This window comes from Cucurbita maxima, unplaced genomic scaffold, assembly GCF_002738345.1.
Source record: "Cucurbita maxima cultivar Rimu unplaced genomic scaffold, Cmax_1.0 Cma_Scf00021, whole genome shotgun sequence".
Classification (NCBI taxonomy): Eukaryota; Viridiplantae; Streptophyta; class Magnoliopsida; order Cucurbitales; family Cucurbitaceae; genus Cucurbita; species Cucurbita maxima.
Genome location: NW_019272037.1, coordinates 295,608 through 319,135, shown reverse-complemented (window position 1 = coordinate 319,135; position 23,528 = coordinate 295,608). Strand labels below are relative to the sequence as shown.

Sequence of the window (23,528 nt, the reverse complement as noted above, 5' to 3'; positions counted from 1 at the left end):
ATTTAAACAAGAATTCTACGTCCCGTTTGAAACAAGATCTTATGAGACCCCACCTCATTCTTCATTTAAACAAGAATTCTACGTCCCGTTTGAAACAAGATCTTATGAGACCCCAAATCTACCGATTAAATCAACATAGAGACAGGATCCTGTGAGACCCCAAATCACATAGAATTCTAAATCAACATAGAGACAGGATCCTGTGAGACCCCAAATCACATAGAATTCTACATCCCATTTGAAACAGGATCCTGTGAGACCCCAAATCTATTGATTAAATCAACATAGAATTCTACATCCCTCTGTATATATTTCTTGTTTCTATTTATTTGAGTATGATAATAAATTTAAATTTATAGAAATTATATCTTTGTTTATGAAATATTATTAGATCTATGAGAACGGTTTTTTTAATAATTGAGGCACTCTATATCGTGAAATTTTCGTAGAGAATCTTCTCTCCAATCCCTGTAAAAATAACAAAAAAAAAAATAAAGAATTTCACGAGAACAAAGATTAAAACGAGTTGCTGTGAAGAGAAGAGGTCGGGGAAATCTACAACTTCAACATACAATCTTCAAACTTCAGACTTTTTTTATTTTTTTTTATTTATTTGTTGAAATTGTAAGTTCAAATTATTGAGGCAAAACCAGAATCAGTTCATTTCGTTTCTTCAACACAAAAATCATCAATCAATCAATCTGGCACACAAATTATTTGCTTACTTGTCAAATTATGAAGAAAGTTACCAGTCCGAGTTCATAACCTGCACGCTATGAGTGTCGGGCATCCTCCAATGCGACGGTCGAAAGGAGCCAGCCATCCTCCTCGTGCCAGGCTGAAACAATGTGATTTCTTTTCTTTGGTTTGTTCTAATGAATTTCGGCATTCGGTTTTATAAAGTGATTGTACCATCATTTCTATCAGCTACCCAGATGCTTGATCGACCTCCTTAACGATATCTTCCTTTTCTTGATTCGCCTTGCTGTTTATGTCTAGACTCGTCTTATCGTCCCCTTCCACAGCATTTTCGTTCGAACAATGATTCTTCAAAACGACAGAAATGTCAGCCTCGGAAGCTCCAGCAAGTTGGAATCGTTCTACAGCAGCATCGAGGTTCTTCTTCCAATCTCCTGTTCCTATTTTACATTCAACTTGGGACCTCTCAAACAGCATATTGCCCCAGAAAAGATGGATTTGGGATTTCATTAGTGCTGCTTGCTCAGCAGTTTCATTGGGTGATACCTCAAACTGACCACCTATTCCCTGCATTTCACTGTCTGCACTACCCGCCTGTTTCTTTCGTCGCTTCAGTAACTCTTCCCTCTTGGTTGCGGTTGGATCTTTCGGCTCTTTCGCCCTCTGCTCCTCCATTTTTTCCCACATCTCGGTCGCTACTTTCATTTTCTCTTCTGCACTGTCGAAAAGTTCGAGTGTTTCTGTAAAATCCCAACTTGAGAGGTCGATTTTCTTAGCTAGTGCAAAAGACCAATGAAGTTTAGCCATTTCGAACTGCTGTTGGCCAAGAGCCAATAGACCTTCATAAAAGTCGGGCTTGATCAAAAGCGCCTCTTCGTATTTCTCTCTTGCTAGGGTGTACTTCTCCTTCACCCATTCATAAGCAGTTTGAAGCTGCTCTGCCACGATATCCTTTCCAGACGACTCGTCTAAAGGAATACGTTTCCTTGCAGCACACATATGAACATTACCCCAGTTGAAGAAAGCTAAAGCAGCAACCTCCTGGAATTTTGATGCTGCCTTGTTAAAATGCTTCTGAGCTTCTTCACTAGTTACCGTCTCCTCAAGAGCCTCGGAGCAGAGCTCCATTCCAAGCTCGTGCAAATCTATATGGGCATCTGGATCAATACCAACATGCGTTCGGAAAAGTTGAGCAAATTCAAATAACCAATCGTCCATCTCAACTTCCTTGCACTCGGGATCTTCCAAAGCTCCTGGTTTTTCCTTCGGAACTTCTTTCTCTATCTTCTTATCATTTTCAGAATCAGTAGCTTCTGCTACAGACTCCCTGAGAGGTGAAACGTGCCCACTGTCATCTCCCTTGGATTCTTCACTCTCGATAGGTTTCTCGTCCTCTTCTCCCAACAAAGGTGGTTCTTGCTCAGGACTCACCTCTACAACATGCAATCTAAGCATTCCAAATGAAGCAGGTTTATCTACCTCAGGGTCCTTAGGAACAAAGCTATCGGCACAAAACTCCGCCAGTCTGAGTTCACTTGTACAGGTTATCGTCACCAGATCCCCATCTGCGTCTTTATACTTGATCAAAACAGATTTTGACGACGGAAAACGTTTGCTCACAATCTCTCTAAGATCTTTGAAGCTGCAATTCACTGGCATCATGGCAAGCCTTATGTCATGGTCATAGACAAGCTTCAAAGGCCTCAACTGAACATTAGGTTCTTGGATTCGACTTTGAGCATGCAATGACAAGGAAGAAAGTGAATCTTCCTTCAGTTTATCTTCACTTACATTAGGAGCCTTAGAAGACCCACTTGAAGGCTTCAAGACTACTTTGGGAAATTGCAATTTGGGTTCATTTGGGCCATTTTCAGTAGTTAGAACACCCTGATGCTTCTCCACTTTACTATTTAGCAGTACTGTAGCACCCCCCATGGAGGCTGCCACTTTCTTCTGAACCGGTCGAGCAGGCAAACATGGACCTAAGCCTGCAATGGGAGCACCAACGGCCGAGGCACCTAAAGCAGCAGGAGACGGACGGCTCTGAAGGTCCTGTTGAGCCTCCTGTCGAGGTCCAACAGCAGCCCTCAACCGTTGGGCGATGTCAAGAGCATCTCGAAGGTTAGGATCGACGACCAACAAGACCTGCACGTCCTGCATTGCCATTTCATACTTCCCAATAGCCTCAAGAGCACGAGCCCTCCGAAGAAGAGCACGAACAAATCGAGGCTGGACCTGGAGGGCCATGGTACACTCAGCAATAACAGTATCATAATCAATTGGTTTCATTTGCATCAAACAAGCGGCTCTATTACTATGAAACACAGCTCGATCAGGGTGGGTTTTGGGAGTAAGACGAAGCGCACTTTCATACTGTTCAAGAGCACCAACAAAATCCTTATTCTGGAACCTTTTATTCCCCTCTTCTTTCAACTCATGAGCTCTTTTCAAAAAGATAGAAGAATCCAAATCAACACCCCCATTAGCATTTGGAGTCGAATTAACAGCCGAAGAAGCATGATTCGAACCACCCTTCTTCTTTCGAGTCCCAGATTTCCCCATATAGATAAAAGCGAAAATACAACGCTCTCTCCCACTTTCCCACACGCAGAATATTCAAATTCCAAACGACAATTACAAAAATGAAAATCAACTCTCAGAAATTGCAAGATTTCTCGCGGAAAACTCGAGCCAGAGCAGGCAGAGAAGAAGAAAGAGGGAAGCAAACTTACAAAGTTGGATTATCTGGGACGCCCTGGGAAGCGAATCGGATTGATTGAGGTCAAAATTCAAATTAGATAGCGAGGTGTGGGTGGAAGAGAGAATTATTGGCGAATGTCCAGTGAGCGAAAACCCTAGATAGAAGAGAAGGATGGGTTTGGATACAGGTGAGGTTGAATCATCAAATGTGGGTCCCAACTCGTTTACTTTCTCCTGGCCGTCCGATCGATCAAACTCACAGTTGCTTCAATCTTGATGATCCCATCAACAAAATGTTTTTGTTTTGAAATTCGTTTAAAATTTTTAATATTGTGTCTAATATATTACTTTTAATCTATTAATTATTTAACTATTACTAAAATTTAATAAAATTTGATATGTAATGCTCGATTTTTTCTTAAAGTTTAATGACTAAAAATATTTTTTTAACCTAAAATTAAAAAAATTTATGTAATAAAAGATTTAATGGACTTATCAATTTTAATAAATGTTCCAAATTGAAAGTTAAAAATTTTATTAGAAGAAAATTTTAAAGGCATATCCTCTGTTAAGAGTTTCAACCATGTACGTTCTTTCAGATGCTCCAGCAATTGACAATGATGTTGTTGGTTGTCTTTTGCTACGCCAAGAAATTGATTTCGAACCGAGTTTGAACACATACTCAATGCTTGATATTTGGGTATCATGATATCGTGCATAGTCAGCATCACATCCAGTTAGGTTGGAGTCTTCACTTCTTTTGTACAAAAAACCATAGTCAATTGTACCTTTAACATATCATACGATCTGTCGAGCTACATCTAAATAAGACTTCTCTGGACTTTGCATATCAATCATTACTTCAATTAGATCATGTAGATCTTTCGGTTCAACTCTTCGTGTAAGAAAGCATTATTCACATTCATTAGCCATAATTTCCAATCTTTACTTACTGCAAGTGTTGAAGGAACTTGTACGGTAGTGATCTTTGCCACTGAACTAAACATTTCATCATAGTCTAGTCCATATTTGAGATCAGAACCCTAGAGCTACAATTCGAGCCCTGAAAGTCTCACATCGACTAATTGAGGGAATGATCATGAGTTTATAAACAAAGAATACTCTCTCCATTAGTGTAAGACTTTTTGGAGAAGCCCAAAGCAAAACCATGAGAGCTTATGTTCAAAGTGGACAATATCATACCATTATGGAAAGTCGTGTTTGTCTAACATGGTATCAGAGCCATGCCCTAAACTTAGTCGTGCCAATAGATGCCTCGATTAAGGGAATGATCATGGGTTTATAAACAATATCGTTCTTCTTTAAGAACAACATGACAAACGTGTCTCATGCTTCTTTTAGTGTCTTGTCATCCCAAATATGCTCTAACACATTTACACAAAGTGCCATTATTGCTGACGAGTATATTGATTCCTCAAACGATTTCGAAATCACCCATCATATACCAAACTTGCAGAGTCGCAGACTACTCACAACACAAAAATACTAAGAATTCCAAAAGATCAGACAACCTACACCAATCTTACTCAAATACCATATTATGGAACACAAATTTTTGTGGAAAACATTCACACTTTTTATTAAAACCAATCGAGAAGAGATTACAATACACTATTACACTCTACTTATTAGAGAGATATTTCTATCGATTACCTAAAACATCAAAAACATAATCTAAACATCCACGTAAGCTGAACGGGAAGATAACATCCATTAATCACCAAGAGCATATATCACTATATCCCAACCTCTATTCTAGCCGAACGAAAAAACAAATAAGGAACAAATTCATAGAAAAGTCATAATTATGATAATTATTTCATATATTTAGGGCCAAATAATACTATTAATTTAACATTATGAATTAAAATAACACTCAAAGAATAATTCAATAAAAATAGAGGATTTAATTCAAGACCATAAGCATAAATATTTATTTATGAGAGGAAAATAATTTTTCTTTTGGAATTGCATTATCTCACTCAAAGAATAAATTCTTTTGTGAAAAGAATTAAAATGATAAATTTAGTTTATTAAAATTTTAAAATTAAAATTTTATTAAAAATTCGCTGTCAAACAATTATCTTATAATATATATTTTTATAGACAAGGAGACACAATAGGTCGCCTTCTTAATTAACACACACCCCAATTGTTCAACTCTTCTTTATTTACTGCTTTTTTTTTTTTTTTAATAAATCTTGAATTTAATAATTTTTTATCAAAATTATTTAAATAATAATATATATATTTTTTTAATGTATTTTCATAATTTATAAAGGAAAGTTAATAGAAAGTAAATATTTTTTAAAAAATCAACAATAAACTAATTTAGCGGTAGGGACTAATATATATAAAAATAATTAGTTAAGCTAATAATCGTTCTTTTATTAAATTTAAAAAATAATTAATTAACAAAAAGTTATTAAAAAACTCATATCATAGATTATATAAAAATAACGTACAAAAATTAATTTTAAATATCAAATTTAAATAAATATTACAAATATCAAACATTTACTAGTCGGATTAGTAACGGTAATATCTACTACCATTTTTTTTTATTTTTTATTTTTATTTTAGATAGGATTTAATAATAATTTTATAATTTTATTGTTAATATTATTTATTTATTTGTGCGTGAGATTTTCTTCTACAAGTACCTGCAAATTTAGTGGCGTTCTCATACCTTTCGCAGATTCTTCGTTGTAGAATCTCCGTCTCCATCCTTCCTTCCTTCACTCAACGCCATGAAAGTACCTCCAGAAAACAGCCATTTCCTTCTCTCTAACAATCTCATTTCTTCTGTTCTTGATGATATTCCACTCATCAACGATTTCAAGGGCAAATGGTCTTCCATGGCCGCCAAACTCTCGGATCTTCGCGCTCAATTGATCGATGTTTCTGAGTTTCCCAAATCTTCTTCCAATCCGCTCTCTCTCGATTTCCTTCACTCTGTTATAGAAACTCTTACTCAAGCGGCTTCTCTCTCGCACAAGTGCCGCAATCCGGGAGTTTCCGATGGTAAACTCAAGACTCAAAGCGATATTCTCTCCGTTCTCACGAAGTTAGACTGCCTACTCAAAGACGGTGATGTGTTGATTAAGAGTGAGATTCTTCACGACGGTGTGATTTCGAGTTCCTCGTCTAGAAGGGAGGCCGTGCGGGCGGAGTCCAGGAATTTGATCACTAGGTTACAGATTGGAAGCATTGAATCCAGAGTATTGGCTATTGATTCTCTGTTGCAGTTGTTGAATGAGGATGATAAGAATGTCACCATTGCTGCGGCTCAAGGGGCTGTTCCTGTTCTGGTTCGGCTACTGGATTCCAGTTCTTTAGAATTGAAGGAGAAGGCTGTTGCTGCTATTTCCATTGTTTCTACGGTGGATGGCGTTAAGAATGTAATGATTGCTGAAGGAATCGTGCTTTTGAATCACTTGCTGAGGATTCTCGATTCTGGTAGCGGTTTTGCAAAAGAGAAGTCCTGTTTAGCTCTCCAATCTCTGAGTATTTCCAAGCAAAATGCTAGGTCAATCGGTTCCAGAGGAGGGATTTCATCTCTGTTGGAGATTTGTGAGGCCGGAACTCCCGGTTCTCAAGCCTCTGCAGCTGCGGTTTTGAGAAATCTTGCATCATTTGGCGAAATCAAAGAGAACTTCATTGAAGAAAATGGGGTTATAGTTCTTTTGGGGCTTTTGACCTCTGGAACTCCATTGGCTCAAGAAAATGCAATTGGTTGTTTGTGTAATCTAGTTGTAGATGATGATAATTTGAAGCTCTTGATCGTTAAAGAAGGTGGGATCGAGTTCTTGAAAATTTTCTGGGATTCGGTTCCATCAGTTCGTAGTCTTGAAGTGGCTGTTGAGCTTTTGAGCCTCTTGGCTTCTTATTCTCCCATTGCAGAAACTCTTATTTCAGAGGGATTTCTTGATCGGCTTCTTCCAGTTTTGAGTTGCGGAGTATTAGGTGCGCGAATTGCAGCAGCTCGAGCAGTTTACGAGCTCAGCTTCTGCACAAAAGCAAGAAAAGAAATGGGGGAATCTGGATTCATCACTCCCTTAGTTAATATGTTGGATGGTAAGTCTGTTGATGAGAAAACAGCAGCTGCTAAGGCGTTGTCTTCTCTATTACAATATAATGGTAACAGAAGAATTTTCCAGAAAGAGGAGAGGGGAATTGTAAGTGCAGTTCATCTCTTAGATCCTTCAATCTTGAATCTGGATAAGAAGTACCCCGTTTCATTATTAGCCTCGGTTGTGATTTCAAGCAAGTGTAGAAAGCTGATGGCTGGTGCTGGTGCTGGTTTGTATCTACAAAAGCTTGTTGAAATGAATGTTGAGGGGTCAAAGAAGCTGTTGATAAGTCTTAGCCGTGCTAAAATCTGGGGTGTCTTTGCCAGATCTTAGCCGTGGAGGAGGGCATTTACCACAACTCTGTTTGTTGTATAGAAGCTGAAGCATGATTCATAAATCTGTATGTGCAATATATGTTTGTATATTTTTAGGTAATGGGTATTGATTCTAGTTTATGAGTGAATAACCTTTTCTGTTCTGTGGGGGTAGAAATGTCAAAGGGTGTACTATTGCCTATGAGATCTCATCTCAGTTGGAGAGGAGAACGAAACATTCTTCATAAGGATGTTGACACCTCTCCCTAGTAGACATGTTTTAAAACCGTAGGGCTAGTGGCGATACGTTACGGATCAAAGCGGACAATATTCCTCGCTGGCCCCCAAAGGGGGTGGATTGTGAGATCTCACATGGGTTGGAGAAGAGAACGAAGCATTTCTCATAAAGATGTAGAAACCTCTCCCTAGTAGACACGTTTTAAAACCGTGAGGCTGACAGCGATATATAACAGGCCAAAACGGACAATATCTACTAGCGGTGGGCATGGTCTGTTACAAATAGTATCAGAACCAGACACCAGGCGGTGTGCCAACCAATATGTTGGCCCTCAAGGGGGTGGATTGTGAGATCCCACATCTGTTGGATAGGAGAACAAAACATTTTTCATAAGAATATGGAAACCTCTCCCTAATAGATGCGTTTTAAAACCGTAGGACTGGTGGCGATACGTGGACCAAAACGAACAATATTTGTTAATGGGGGCTTGAGCTCTAATAACCCAACTTGATTTTGATTGTTTGATCATTACTGCAAACGTAAATGTAACAATAATTGAATGATTTTATAGTTATCATATATACTGATGTTATATTGTTCTAATGGAGAAAATAGAGGTTCAATATCAGGATGATTTCCCATCTGAATTTGTTCTTCAATTCAACTGGTGGAGAAGTTTGGAAGGCCTGCTCTGAGTCTTCTTTGGTATTCAATTCTTCAAGTATGTATCTTCTATTCCATATATTCCTCAAACTAAATCGCCTTTAATTATGTATCTGATTTACAACACTTTCTTATCATTATTTGCAGTCTAGAACTTGAGAACAACTGTATATCATTTTGACATTATTGATCCAATATATGCCTATTTTGGTGATGTTGAATCCTCTCTGTAACTGTGGGTCTAAACCACGTGTATCTGTAGTTAAGCATGTGCTTTGTTCTCTGATTAAGACAGGAAATAAGACTGTCTTTGTTGGCTGGTACCTTAACAGGGAAGGGTCCTACCAAACTCTTGGCCCATTCCAGCCATTTTCTCTGCCTAAGCTTACCATTTTGATCTCTCAGTCTCTTTCCTTCTTCTTTATGAAATGATGTTATCCAGTTTGAGGGAGAGAGCTTACTTTATTATGGAATCACGAGATTTCGTTTTCCCTGCCCAACTCTTTTATAGCCTAGCTGGTTTCATGATTAGTGACCAGTTCAGTATATACACCATCTGTGAGAGAGGGCTCTTGTATAAAAGTCTTAAAGAGACGTTTTACCAACTTTTGTGACTCCAACGTTCTTAATATGGCTGACTATGTAATAATCCAAGCCCACCGCTAGCAAATATTGTCTTTGTTGGGCTTTCGTTTTCGAGTTTCCTCTCAAGGTTTTTAAGAGGCATCTGTTAGTGAGATGTTTTCACGTCCTTATAAAAAAATGTTTTGTTTCTCTCTCCAACTGATGTGGGATCTCACAATCCAACCCCTTCAACGCTCAGGGTCTTTGTCGGCACTCGTTTCTCTCTCCAATTGATGTGTGATCTTAAAATCCACCCCCTTCGGTGCCCAGCGTCCTCGCTGGCTCACTGCCCGGTGCCGTCTGTTAGGGAGAGGTTTCCACACCCTTATAAAGAATGTTTTGTTTCCCTCTCCAACTGATGTGGGTTCTCACAATCCACTCCTCTTTCAGGGCTCAACATCCTTGTTGGCACTCGTTTATCTCTTCAATCGAGGTGGGATCTCACATTCCACCACTTTCAGGGTCCAACGTCCTTGCTTACACACCGCTCGGTGTCTAGCTTTGATATCATTTGTAATAACCCAAGTCCACCGCTAACAGATATCATCATCTTTTGAGTTTCCCCTCAAGATTTTTAAAATGAATATGCTAGGGAGAGGTTTTCATGTTCTTATAAAAAATGTTTCATTCCTCTCATCTCTGATCTCAAGAGACTAAGCAGAGGCACGATGCTTCTTATTCACAAGAAGAGATGAACATTAATGGCTAAAGGGTGGTGCTAAAGTTGGGTTTATGTTCTCTAACCTGGGCGTTAGATTTTCCAGTCATTGCTCTTATCAAATTCATCCATTTCTGCCTGCTTATTGACCTCAAGGGGCTCGTCGAACTAACTCAGCTAAAATTACAGTATACCTTGCTTGGATCTGTCTCCGAGTGCAGATGAAGATATTAATAAGGCAATGTAGTTTTAGACTTCACACAAATGGAAATCAAAATTTTAATCTTTCCAAACAACAGATTATGAGATTGAGGATGAAATTTCCCTTCTTCCACGCTCAGAAATACATGGTTAAACCGAAAAGAAACACATTCAATGTTCGGAACAACGGTAGATAATAACTCTCCTCCTCGTCTTCGGTGGACACACAATTAAGATTGCCATAGCCAAGACCAAAGCCACAATCAATCCAACCAACACATTATTATCATCTTATTCCGACCAACATTGCATTCTTCCGTATATTTTCAATTCCGGGTCTTCACAAACTTCTAAAATATAGATTTCAACCTATTTATTTAATAACTCTTTTAGATGGTCGTTATTGTTTTGGAAATAAAAATCGATAGAGTACCTAAAATTGTAGAGGTTTGAAAATATAGATTACCACATATTTAAATAGAATATATAAATTATAACATCATAATTAATTTTTATAAATAATATAGTTTTTAACTTTTAATTAAAATATATTAAAAACACTAAAACAAACATAAAATACAAATCATAGTGGTTTTCAAATTACCAATCAAAGGCACACTACTTTTCCCAAAATAATAATATAATAATAATAATAAAGCCGTACTAGAGTGGTGTATTTAAAAAGGAAGCAACCAATCAGCATAGCCAGCGTGGTAAAAAAATCAGTCAGCTAAGCACCACGTGGAGACTACAGGGTCCCAGTAATAAATAACTAATACGTGGCAACGCCACTGTGGACATTGCTTCCAATGGGCCCCACCTCTGACGTTTGTTTGTCTCATTGCCGTCTCTCTCTCAAATGATCTAGAAAGTACAAACATTATATTAATTCATTCTGTTAATATTAGCATGGGAGAAGATAATTTATAAAATGTAAATAAATAGTTTTTATTTATATTTTAGCAGTAAAAAAGTAAAAATTATTGAAAGAAAGTCTTACCTATAAATTTATAAATAAGAAATTATATTTTTATTAATACGAGACTTTTTCTAAAAATTAAAAGTAAAAATAAAGCAGATAATAATTTTTTTAAAAAATATATTTTAAAACGAAAAATATTAATAAAAAAAATTAAAAATTTGAAAGCAATTTTAAAATATTTATAAAAACTTGATAAGTGAAAGTTTAAATATAAAATGTAGTAATACTTTTTTATTATTATTATTAATTTAATCTAATAAATACATAAATGTTGTTCTTTCTTTCTCGTTTTTTGGTTGTTGAAGCACCAAAATCTCCCGCTCCCCTGTTCCGAAGCTATGAAGAACAGGGACAAGAAATCTCCATCTCCATCTCCAACGGATTCGCAAGAATCAGAATCAGAATTAGAAGCACCGGAGTTGAGAAGGTTAGAATCATTCCTGAAATGGATTTGCGTAAACGATCAATCCAATCCATATCGCGCTTCCCTCTCCTGCCTCATCTTCTTCATCTTCGCAATCGCCGTCCCTCTCGCATCGCACTTCGCTCTTTCCTGCTCCGATTGCGACGAAGATCACCAGAGGCCATTCCATGTCGTCGTTCAGCTCTCTCTCTCCGCCGTTGCGATGCTCTCTTTCGTCTCTCTCTCTCTCTGGCTCCGTCTCTTCGGATTCAACCGATTTCTCTTCCTCGATAAGCTCTCTAAAGCAAGCCCTAGGGTTCAGGCTGAGTATTCCAGGCAATTACAGGTACGATTCCTTTCTTTTCCTTACACAATTTCCAAATCCCCTTTCGTGAACATGAAGATGAACACTCCTTAATTTTATTTTTAATTTTATCAATTCATAATTTGTTTCTATGAGTCAATATTTTGTGATATTGAGTGAAATTTGTTTGTTTATGAATTTATATTGCCAAGTTGAACCCAACTTGATGGAAAATTAATAAGTATTGCTATTATTGTTCATACATCAAAATCATTACCTCTTCTCATTTAGAACTTATTCAAAATTCTTTTAAATAATTAAGTATATGAAAATTCTTTATGTTGACTTCTTTTTTTAGCCTCAACCAATTTAAGTTTAAATTTGATCGATTGGATCGAATATCAAAAAATATTTAATATCTTTGTCAATCTAATCGATTATTCGAGCAGATTAAATCAACCTAATTTAAATTTATTATATGTCAAGAAAAAAAAGGAATATATTTAATATTTTTACAGATTAATAAAAATAAAACACTAAATGAAGCTTTCAATAATTTTACCGAATAAAAAAAGTAATCAATGTAACAATTTTTTTAAAAAAATTAATAAAATAAAAAATCAATAAATCTTAATAATATTTTAACTACAAAATAAAAAAGAATATATATATATATATAATTAATTGAATGTAAGATTTAAAAAGAAAAAGTGTTGAAACGTAATAATTTGAATGTAATTGCAGAGATCAATGGAGCTGATCTCGTTGTTCGTGGTACCATGTTTCATGGCAGAAGCAGCGTACAAGATGTGGTGGTACATCACCGCAGCTAAGCAAATCCCATATTACACCAACAACATGTACCTGAGCTACATCACCTCCTGCACATTGGAGCTCTGCTCATGGCTCTACAGAACTTCTATCTTCTTCTTCGTCTGCGTCCTCTTCCGCCTCATCTGCTGCCTTCAAATGATCAGGCTCGAAGATTTCGCTTCCGTCTTCTGTCGGGAAACCGATGTCGGCACCATCTTGGTTCTGCATTTGGGCCTCAGAAGAACCTTCACCATCATCAGCCATCGCTTCCGAGCCTTCATTTTGTTGTCTTTGATTTTGGTCACTGCCAGTCAGTTCATCTCTCTTCTCATGACTACAACGGCAAAAGCTCACGTTAACCTCTCCAAGGCTGGACAACTTGCGGTAATCTTCTTTATTTAACTTCATCTTCCCTAGTTACTCGTATTAAAGAAGAGGTACATGATTAAATCAAGATCTCATTCGAATAATAGAATAAGATGATTAAAAAAGATTTAAAAATATATATATATATATATAAAAGATATTTAGTACGACATTATAGTGTACCATGTATATCATATTTGATTTTTTATTACCAATAAATATCTAGATATTTACCTTATTCTTTTATATATATATATAAGATATTTAGTATGCATTATAGTTTACCATATATATCATATTTGATTTTTTATTATCGATAAATATCTAGATATTTACCTTCTCATTGTGATAGTATTTTTTTATTGCTATTAATCTTTTCATATTTTTGTAATTTATTTGATTATAAATAGAGAAATTTTACACCGAATTGTGGTTAAATATTCTCATGGTATAGAGAGTTCTTTCGGTTTAGCTACTTCATCATTGCTTTTGTATCCTTTACTGTTCTTCCCAACTATCATTGGCTTTGACACCGCAGGGGCAGTCTCCATGGCTGCCGCAAACGGAGCTGATTGATTACTCTTCTACTCTACCCTTTTGGCCTCCGACTCATCCTTTGCAGGCCCACCCATTACCATATACCATGCATACAACCTCACCTTCTCCAACCCAATCGGTTTTCCCTTAGCAAATATAGCCTCTCTCATTTTTTTTACTGATTGAACCTTCTTCCTTCACAAAAACACCAATCTTAGGATCCTCGTCATCGTTCTCATCGGAAATATATGGAGTCTCGACAAGCCCATCAACTTATATAGAGATTTACCTTTGAAATTCGGCGCTATATATCTTTTGTTTTTGCGATGTTATAAAAGTATAATAGAATAACAGGTATGAGTTTTGACAATGCAGCTATGCTCCATCAGCCTGGTGACAGGCTTGTTCATATGCCTCCGCAGTGCAGCAAAGATAACCCACAAAGCACAGTCCATCACATGTCTTGCTGCAAAGTGGCACGTCTCCGCCGTCGTAAGCACCTTCGACGATCTCGACAATAAGACCACCCCAACAGCAGCTACCATTGAATTGAACTCGGATGACGAGGACGGCGACGAGGACGACTTGGATGATGCAAAACTGATGCCAGTTTTTGCGGACACAATCTCATTCCAAAAGAGGCAGGCGCTAGGTGAGTAAAAAGATAGCTCAAAATTCATGAACCATTTGATCTGGTTTTTAAAAGGAGGGCATTTGTTTGTTGTTGTGCAGTGATATATTTGAGGAATAACAAAGCGGGAATTACAGTGTATGGATTCATGGTGGATAGAACATGGCTGAAATCCATTTTTGCTATTGAACTTGCACTGTTCTTGTGGCTGCTCAACAAGACTGTTGGTATTTCTTGATGCTCTTGCCTTTCTTTTAGTGGAAAAGTGTGATATTTTTAAAAGAGCAATATAAATGCTTTAAAACCAAAAATTAGGGTTTAAAATGTAATATAAGTCTTAAGTATAATAGAATTCGAGATAGACTTGGTTGGAAATCATTTGAGTTGTTCACTTTACACTAACGGTACTATTGGTGGAAAGTCACACATCCGCTAATTTATGGATGATCATGGATTTATAATCAAGGAATACTATCTTTATTGGCATGAGGCCTTTTGGGGAAGCCCAGAGCAAAGTCATGGGAGTTTACACTAGACAATATCATACCATTGTGGAGAGTCATGTTCATCTAACATACACGAATATGTTTTCTTTTAGATAATTAATTTGTAACCGCTAAAGAAAAAATGAGAGAGAAATTTGGAAACCCTACTTGACTTTCCTCCCAATTAGTGGTGTACACGAGTTGAGTTAGGTTGGAAAAATCTTTTAGATAACCCAGATTTCTTTTTGTTGATTGGGTTGGTGCTCTTGATTGAGTTGTTACTCAAAATAACCCAAATAAACTTCACACCCTAACCTTCTATATTTGGTATTAGGTTTGGTTGGGTTATGGGGATTATTTTTTTTAATTATTTAAAAAATCATACTTATATATAATATATATTACATTAATAACTAAAGTATTATAAAATTTAATTATAAAACATATAAGAGTATCATATCACTAACATCACACATATATATATTTAAAGTAGATTAAGATTAAGTTTGACTTGTAATCCTATTTTCAAGTTAGTTGGGTTGACCCAACGAAAAAAAGTCAACCCACAAATTGAAATAAATTTTCAATTTTTCAAAAATTTAATACAACCCAAACAAAATATTGGATTATACGAACACCCCTACTCACAACTCATAGAAAAAAAACTGGAATCTGCGATTGTTTGCATCATTAACGGGAAAAGTTAAAGCTACCAAATTCGCCTTAGATTTAGTTTTAGTGGTCTCCTTTGATTTAAGAAAACATATGATATTCCTAACTATCAAACATACCCCATTAATCTTAAATTAGGTCATAAATTATCCCAAATTTAGAGCTAACTATCAAACTTAGAGCAAACACCTAACCCGTCAACCATTTTATGTTTGAAAATTATGCTTATTTTTTCTCTAAATTTCTTTACGATAATTTTCACATTACAAAATTTGGCATGAATTAAAAAATGATTACTAAAAATTAGATTAAAATTTTGAAAAATACAAAATCTTAAAACACTTTTTTTTTTTTGTTTGTTTTTGTCCTCTCTGCGGGCCCCACTGCATTTCATCATCCAATAATCAGTGGCTACATGTGGGCTCCACTCAGTAGATTTTTCAAACATCAAAAGGGCGCTCTCTCTCACTCTCATTCAAAAGTCTTGGGTGGATAAATCAAGTACAATCACCTGTGAAGTCCCCACCGTAATCTTCCTGGTTTCTTCACACGTGTCCAATCCGAATCAAATCTGATGAATCATATCCCAAAATACCTCCATCCTGACCATCCAATCACGAAGGATCACTGTTTCGAATATACATCACGTTACACGGAAGTATAGCTCAGCCACTCAGCCGTTTCCCAGCCAAAAAAGCAGCAAACGGCGTGGGTTTCAATTTTGTTCATCCCGAGCGCCAAAGCTGTTGATATTAGACAGAGTAGAGCTGTCATAATCCGGTAGTCAAGTTTTGAATTCCATTTCTTTCAAAAAATGGAGATTGGATCTGGTGCGATTGGCTCCTGCTCGAAAGAGCAGCTTAAGATCTTTCAGGAATGGTTCGGTTTGGCTGATTCAGGTTTTGTTTCTTCTCTTAATCCTCAATTACAGTTTCTTGCTTGTTCTATTACTCATCTAGGATGTTAATCAATCGTTTTGTTTTCTGTTCTTCTTTTTTTGGTGTAGATGGAGATGATCGTGTTACTGGAAATGATGCCATACAGTTCTTCTCCACGTCTCATCTTTCTCGCGCAGAACTCAAACAGGTATCTCACTTGTTTTTTGAAATCCATTGAGTTAATCGCTCAATCTAACTTCGACTCCTGGATAGATTAGATAATTATGATTTGAGTTAGTTGGGAACCTTTTCTGTTTGTCCTAATTGATATTCTTAGTAGGATGCCCGAATTTGATGTGCTACCTCATTGGAATGAAACTTTAAGAAACTTATTTGTTTATTTGGTCAAATATTGTGTTTACGTTGATTTAATTTGATTTGATTTGACTTCAAGAAACTTAAAAGAGTTCATGCTTATTGTTTTTCTAACTTTTCCTCTTACACGTGATTGAGAAAATTGTTGATGAAAAACTTAGGAGCATTTTATCTAAATACGTTTCAATAATTCAGATGCTAACAAGGCTTTATTGCATCGACTATATCCCTTTGATGTCTGTTTTTCTTTTTATAGCATCGGTTGTTACACAGTGAGTAAAGAGTTTTGCTCCGATCACTCCCCAGCTTTTGGGGGATTATTTCTATTTGGATTCAGAGGTTGTTACATCCTTTTCCCTTTTCCTGTTTAAAGGTTTGGGCTATTGCAGACTCCAAACGACAAGGATATTTAGGGTTCAATGAGTTCGTTACTGCCATGCAGGTTCTATTCGACTATATTTTGATTTTCACTTTAACCAGTACGTGGGGATTTTTCTAATTCTAACTATTGCTTTGATAACAACCAGCTTATTTCTTTAGCGCAAGCAGGGTATGATCTGAATTCAGATATCCTCAAAAAAGCAGGCAAGTTGAATGATGTATTTAATGTTCTGTCTCTTACTTTTAAGAATTTGTGCTCTTGCTATTATTCTTGTAAGTGTAACAGATGAATTTTCCTTGTTATTAAGTCCGTATTATTTTGAAATTACAAATTATTGGTCTGGCTCAAGACATCAAATAACGCAGATACCATGTGCCAGAACTTTTAGTTCTATGAAATATCAGTATAGATACCATTGATACTGAGGTTTATTGAATTATTTTTCCTCCGGAAGCATGCATTCTCTGTATATAATTCAAGGGGCAATATGTTGGGATGAAGTCTTTTGCCTATTTATAACTTATTTTATTCAATTGTTATAGAAGTAAAACTATATGAAAAATGTTCAGTAAATGACTATTTATAGTAAAATGGTGTAGAGATATGTATGATAAGATATTTATAAATAGTGGGTGGTTTGAAAGGTAGCATTCTCTATATTCTTAGTCACTGTACATAAATGAAGTCAACAACATAAACCTTTGACCATTATTTCTGGTTGCATTTTCTCTCTCATATTCTCTGTGTTCATCTAGATGAGTATGTGTGTTGTTGCGATCCTAACACAATATAGTCCAAGTGAATGTCTTGTAGACTTCCCTGGTGCTAATATTGTGATTCATGGCCAGAAATTATTTCTAACCAGTTAATCAATCCTCTAATGCTTGGTTCCTTGATTGAATTTTGCATATTATTGAACTAGATAATTTGAAAACTATTAGTGAAAAGTTTTAAAAAGTAGAAAGGGATAAATCTGGTCATATATAGCAACCAGAAAGTGCTTTCTTTGAATCCAACTATTGAGTTCATGTGCTTACCGTTGCAATGCAAAGGCAATACTCAGTTACTGCTCATTATACATTGATGTCCTTTTACTTGCTTTCAGCCGGCATGGAGGAAATTAAACTTCCAGTGCTTGACGGCTTGGATGCTTTAGTTGCTGTAAGTAATATCATTCATTTGACGATGTCGAATTTCCATTGAAATAATGAAACATTAATGTAAGATATCATTTTTCTGATCCTCTTTTCAGAAGACTAAGAGATTAGCAATATCTAGCAAACATGAAACAAACGGTTAGACAATTTCTGATCATTGAATTTCAATAATAAAATTGCCAACTTGGACTTTAATTTAAATTGATACTCCGCCAATATAGGAACTACTCAATCTATGCCACCGCCATCAACTCCATGGTTTGCTTCAAAATCTGGGAGCAAGGTATTATGCTTTTTTTCTCCTGTTAAATTTATTTATTTTTTTAGTTTGCGTATGTTTCTTATTTTTGTTAGACATTTTTTTAACTTGTTCCAGATATTTATTTTTCATGGGAAGTAATGAAATGAAATTGCAAATGTTGACCTGCTCTCTCTGGTAATGTTTTCCTCTGCATTCTTGCTTGTTCAGATTTCCCATACTGCGGTAACATCAATAATTGACGGTTTGAAGAAACTATATAATGAAAAGCTGAAGCCGCTGGAAGTTACTTATCGGTTTAATGATTTTGTGTCCCCATCGCTGGTGAGTAGATTGGGAAATTTCTTGTCCACTTAAATTTTTTTAGTAATGATGGAAGAAGAGTTGCGACTGACATTGTGTAAACGCTCCTTAAGTTTTGACTAATTTCTTGCAGACAAGCAGTGATTTTGATGCTAAGCCAATGGTAATGTTGTTGGGCCAATATTCAACTGGAAAGACGACATTTATCAAACATTTGTTAAAATGTAATTATACAGGTGAGTTGAATTTACCTTATCATCTTTTGTAATCTGCATGTATAAACTTTGAATTATGTTTTAAATTTTTTATTTATTTATTTAATATTTTTTCTCAGGAGCTCACATTGGACCTGAGCCAACAACCGATAGATTTGTAGTAGTTATGGTAAGGGAAACCTTCCTTTTGTTGTTAAATAATAATTTTAAACTAAAAAATAATAACTGATAGCTTGCTTTTAGGACTGTTTGTTCTGAACATATTGTACTTGAAAACTGCCAGCGTCGAATTGTTTGTCAATTCTATTTTGATTATCTTACAATTATTGTGTTATAATTTTCGTTAATCAACCTAGATGATCTTTTTCCTCTTGGTATTTTGTTTATGGAAAGATATGGATGTAGTATGCCCAGTGTCATGCTCCTACGTTTTTAACCGTGCGGCGTCTTGATCTTGACATACTCACAACCAGCTTCAAGGGGAATCAAGCCCCATATATATTTTTTGCCCCGACTTCGTGGCTTCATCGGACCTTAGGCAAGGTTTGTCTTTGTCAATCGAACATTGCTTGTGTGGAATCCAAGCTTGTTTGACCAGACACGCCACCTGTGCATGCATGTTCAATCGTCCGTGACACAACCCACTTGCCTCTACACTAGGCCAAGTCATTCGACTCGATCTTGCCTCTACATAGAGCCAAGATCTCTCAATGCAACATTGCATCTCATCTTGTCATCTTAATTCCCATTGACATGGCCCATATGTCTTGACGCCACCGAGTCTCGGGGTGTTGTTGGCCATCTCAACTCACTCAGTCATGTCATTGAGAACGGGCCCACGTGTCGCTCATCACATCGGGACATCCCAAACATCCATCCATCCGGGTTCTATCGAGGCATTGACCCTCCCGTGCCCATGCTGTGTCATTTACAAATATCGTACCAAATAGCAGGTGCATATATCAACCTCTGACATGCGGGCTGGGGCACAATACCGGCACACCCGTGCCGCCCGATACCGTCTTTGAAAAATGCATTTTAAAGGAAGTCGATTGAGACATTCGTCTCGGCATGCTTGCCCTCACTGTGACACACACATGCCATAGGGTAGCTTGCTTAGACTATAGGGCCCAGGGGTGGTGGAGAATTGACACCATGCCTCCCTTATAGTACCTTATGAGCAATTTTCAATGCTACACGCATAATGCGATTTTGGCGAATGGTCATATGGTGTCATGGAGCGACCTTCCGGTGTCCAATCGACACCAAATTTGACGAGCATTCATATTTCATACGGACAGACTGAACTCCAGAACCGCATGCTCAAATTCCTTATGGAACCCCGACATTCGAGGTTAAGGCCTGGGGCCTTACCTGACCCTCCAACAAACCTATCTTTGCCATTCTTGTGTATTCGTTGTCTCTATCTTACTTATGCCTCGACTTGTCTTCAATGCCCACTCTGTGGGGTGTGTTGGATGATGCACCATCCTCCTTGGTCGCATCATGACACTCATCTAGGCTCTCGTGTGGCTGGATGGGTGCCACTTGAGGATCGCCGCTTCTTTTGTTGCAACGTGAGGGTCACAAGCTACCCTCTTCATAATTAGGTTGTGACATTCTCCCCACTTAATTGGGGCACAACCATTGTTAGGTTGTGACACCCATCTTCGCATTCAATTTTATATGTTTTTTCTCCTTGTTGGATGTGTTTCTTACAATTTCTCAAATGAAGAAAAGTTAACTTTACCTATGTAATCAAACTGGATGATACATTCTTATTAAGGATCATATGCTAACATGTCCACGGTTCCATTGCTTGGTTGTGAATTTGTGCTCAGTCTGGACCAGATGAGAGAAGTGTTCCAGGAAACACTATTGCTGTTCAAGCAGACATGCCATTCTCTGGTTTGACATCCTTTGGTGGAGCGTTCCTGTCGAAGTTCGAATGTTCTCAAATGCCACATCCTGTAAGTTGAAGTTTTCAATGGCTTAGTTAAAAACTTTTAATACTGTCAGTTCATCTTATTGCTCTTATATCTTAATTAGTTTCATTTTTCCAATTGCTATAACGACGCTAATATTTTCCACCTATACTTTCAGCTCCTTGATCAAATTACCTTTGTGGATACTCCTGGGGTTCTATCCGGGGAAAAGCAACGCACACAGAGAAGTTATGATTTCACAGGGGTTATATCATGGTTTGCAGCAAAATGCGATCTCATCCTTCTTTTGTTTGATCCCCACAAACTGGATATCAGTGACGAGTTCAAGCGTGTTATAGGATCTCTTCGTGGCCATGATGATAAGATTCGAGTTGTTCTCAATAAAGCTGATCAAGTTGATACTCAACAAGTAAGATTTAGACTCTTGCAATTATTCTCTTCTTTGCAGTCTCCTTTATTGGAGGATATAATGTTTACCTTTTTGAATTTTCATCATTCTATAGTTAATGAGAGTATATGGAGCATTGATGTGGTCCCTCGGTAAAGTGTTGAATACTCCAGAAGTCGTTCGCGTTTATATTGGGTAGGTTCTTCGATTTCCAGTCTACTAAATTGATAGTTGTGCGTTCATTTTGATATTTCTTGGATATTGTGTTTGTGGGTATCTTGAACCCTTTTGAGATTTCCTGATCAAGTTGCTATTTTCTTACTTATTTCACTTGGTTAATTTTATTACCTGATTCTATCAGGTCATTTAACGACAAGCCTGTTAACGAAGCCTCAGTCGGCCCAATTGGTCGTGATCTGTTTATGAAGGAGCAAGATGACCTCTTAGCAGACTTGATTGATATTCCAAAGAAAGCATGTGACCGTCGGGTATAATTCTAAATACATATTTTGATTGCATATGCAATGACAATAATCATAGATACCTTTCCCTTTTTGGCACCACTATGATCTAAATAACGAAGTTTTCATTTTCATATTCCAGATTAATGAATTTGTAAAACGCGCCAGAGCGGCTAAGATTCATGCCTACATAATCAGCCACCTTAAAAAGGAGATGCCTGCCATGATGGGCAAAGCTAAAACTCAACAACGGCTTATTGATAATCTTGAAGATGAATTTGGAAAGGTAGCTAAGCTCTCTCTATCCCTATACATTCAATAGTTACAATATGGTAGCCCTTGCTGAAAATAAAGTTTCACAAAGTACAATGATTTAAAACTTTGAATGAAAATTGAATGAAAATTGAGACTTGGAAGGGTGTGGCCTTGACCTGTGACAAAAATTTGAATCGCTTTATCATTTTAGGTCCGTACCAAACTGTTTGAAGTCCCAAATTTTATTCGAAACTCAGAAAGAATTTATGCTTCAAGAGTAGTTTAGAAATGTTTATAAAAAGTCAAGATTAATGCTGTAACTATTGAAAGCATAGAGATACTTTTGAATAAATGACAAAATTTAAGAGTATAGTTTTAAACATAATTGTAGTTTACTTGTATATATATCTCAATGAATTTTTAACTGAGAACTCTGGTTGTCACAGGTTCAAAGGGAGTACCACCTACCGCCGGGGGACTTCCCAAACGTGGAGCATTTTAGGGAGGTACTAAATGGGTACAGTATTGATAAATTTGAGAAATTGAAGCCTAAAATGATTCAAGCTGTGGATGATATGCTTGGCTATGACATCCCAGAGCTTCTGAAGAACTTTAAAAATCCTTATGAGTAAACTAATATTATATAGCATCTCTGCGCTTGCATTGCTACTTACAATGAATGTTTGATGATTCCAAGTTTCGTTAGAATTCAAAATTTTGGCGAATCTTCTTTCCTTCTTTTTCATTCTTTCTTTCCATTAATGCTCAACTGTATGTGTATCTTTGATTGGGCATTTTGATGTAATCTTCTTAGTTTTGGGGTTTAAAAACTATCGTAGTGTATTCCATGAGTTAGAATAGTTGTTAATCGATTCTCAAAACCAAGGAAGATATATGGTTTAAATCGATTCTCGAAACCAAGGAAGATATATGGTCTAAATCTTATTTCTGATCATATATTATACCGTTTTTGTTTATTTGTACATTGTAATTTTATTTAAAAGTAATGTTATATAGTTGTTAATCGATTCTCGAAACCAAGGAAGATATATGGTTTAAATCTTATTTTTGATCATACATTATACTGTCTTTGTTTATTTCTACATTGTAATTTTATTTAAAAGATACTCTATAATGTTATTTATGAAAGTTGGTTTGCGGGAGGCAAGTGGGCTTCATTCAGTGAAATGCTTTGTTGGTTTAGGGGTTCGATTTTTCGGTTTAGTGTGTACAAGCGCCCTTTATTGACCTTTCAATAGATTTTGTATAATTATTATTTTAAAATATCATATAATTTATAATAGATCATGCTATACGTATTTTAATTTAACAAAAATAATTTGAGTTTATAGAATAAAGTACTATCTAAATAATTTTTTTTTAAAAAAATTCTTTTTAATATAATTATGCATTTTAAAATTTTAAATTCCAAAGAGGAGATACACGAAAAGCATGAAAATGTTGTTTTAAATATTTATTTATTTATTTATTTTTTAATTATAAATGATCTAAGAAACATAAATAA

General features: G+C 36.3%; 4 protein-coding genes across 4 annotated transcripts; 3 read left to right on the top strand and 1 right to left on the bottom strand.

Moving 5' to 3' along the window:
• Positions 1-638: 638 nt before the first annotated feature.
• On the bottom strand, positions 639-3,561 carry LOC111495648 (protein CLMP1-like). The gene has a single exon (XM_023145768.1). The coding sequence runs from the start codon at positions 3,259-3,261 to the stop codon at positions 928-930; it is 2,334 nt and encodes a 777-aa protein (XP_023001536.1). The 5' UTR covers positions 3,262-3,561; the 3' UTR covers positions 639-927.
• A 2,488-nt stretch (positions 3,562-6,049) lies between these two features.
• On the top strand, positions 6,050-7,971 carry LOC111495657 (vacuolar protein 8-like). The gene has a single exon (XM_023145788.1). The coding sequence runs from the start codon at positions 6,171-6,173 to the stop codon at positions 7,824-7,826; it is 1,656 nt and encodes a 551-aa protein (XP_023001556.1). The 5' UTR covers positions 6,050-6,170; the 3' UTR covers positions 7,827-7,971.
• Positions 7,972-11,441: 3,470 nt separating this feature from the next.
• Positions 11,442-14,713, top strand: LOC111495669. The gene is made up of 4 exons (XM_023145814.1): positions 11,442-11,922; positions 12,625-13,077; positions 13,972-14,248; positions 14,329-14,713. The coding sequence occupies exons 1-4, from the start codon at positions 11,512-11,514 to the stop codon at positions 14,463-14,465; spliced, it is 1,278 nt and encodes a 425-aa protein (XP_023001582.1). The 5' UTR covers positions 11,442-11,511; the 3' UTR covers positions 14,466-14,713.
• A 1,375-nt stretch (positions 14,714-16,088) lies between these two features.
• Positions 16,089-22,909, top strand: LOC111495658 (EH domain-containing protein 1-like). Its single transcript, XM_023145789.1, has 16 exons — positions 16,089-16,283; positions 16,391-16,470; positions 17,011-17,079; positions 17,165-17,222; positions 18,125-18,180; positions 18,272-18,314; positions 18,398-18,459; positions 18,646-18,759; positions 18,872-18,974; positions 19,073-19,122; positions 20,795-20,923; positions 21,057-21,308; positions 21,403-21,482; positions 21,649-21,775; positions 21,891-22,034; positions 22,450-22,909. The coding sequence occupies exons 1-16, from the start codon at positions 16,199-16,201 to the stop codon at positions 22,633-22,635; spliced, it is 1,638 nt and encodes a 545-aa protein (XP_023001557.1). The 5' UTR covers positions 16,089-16,198; the 3' UTR covers positions 22,636-22,909.
• The last annotated feature ends 619 nt before the right edge of the window (positions 22,910-23,528 follow it).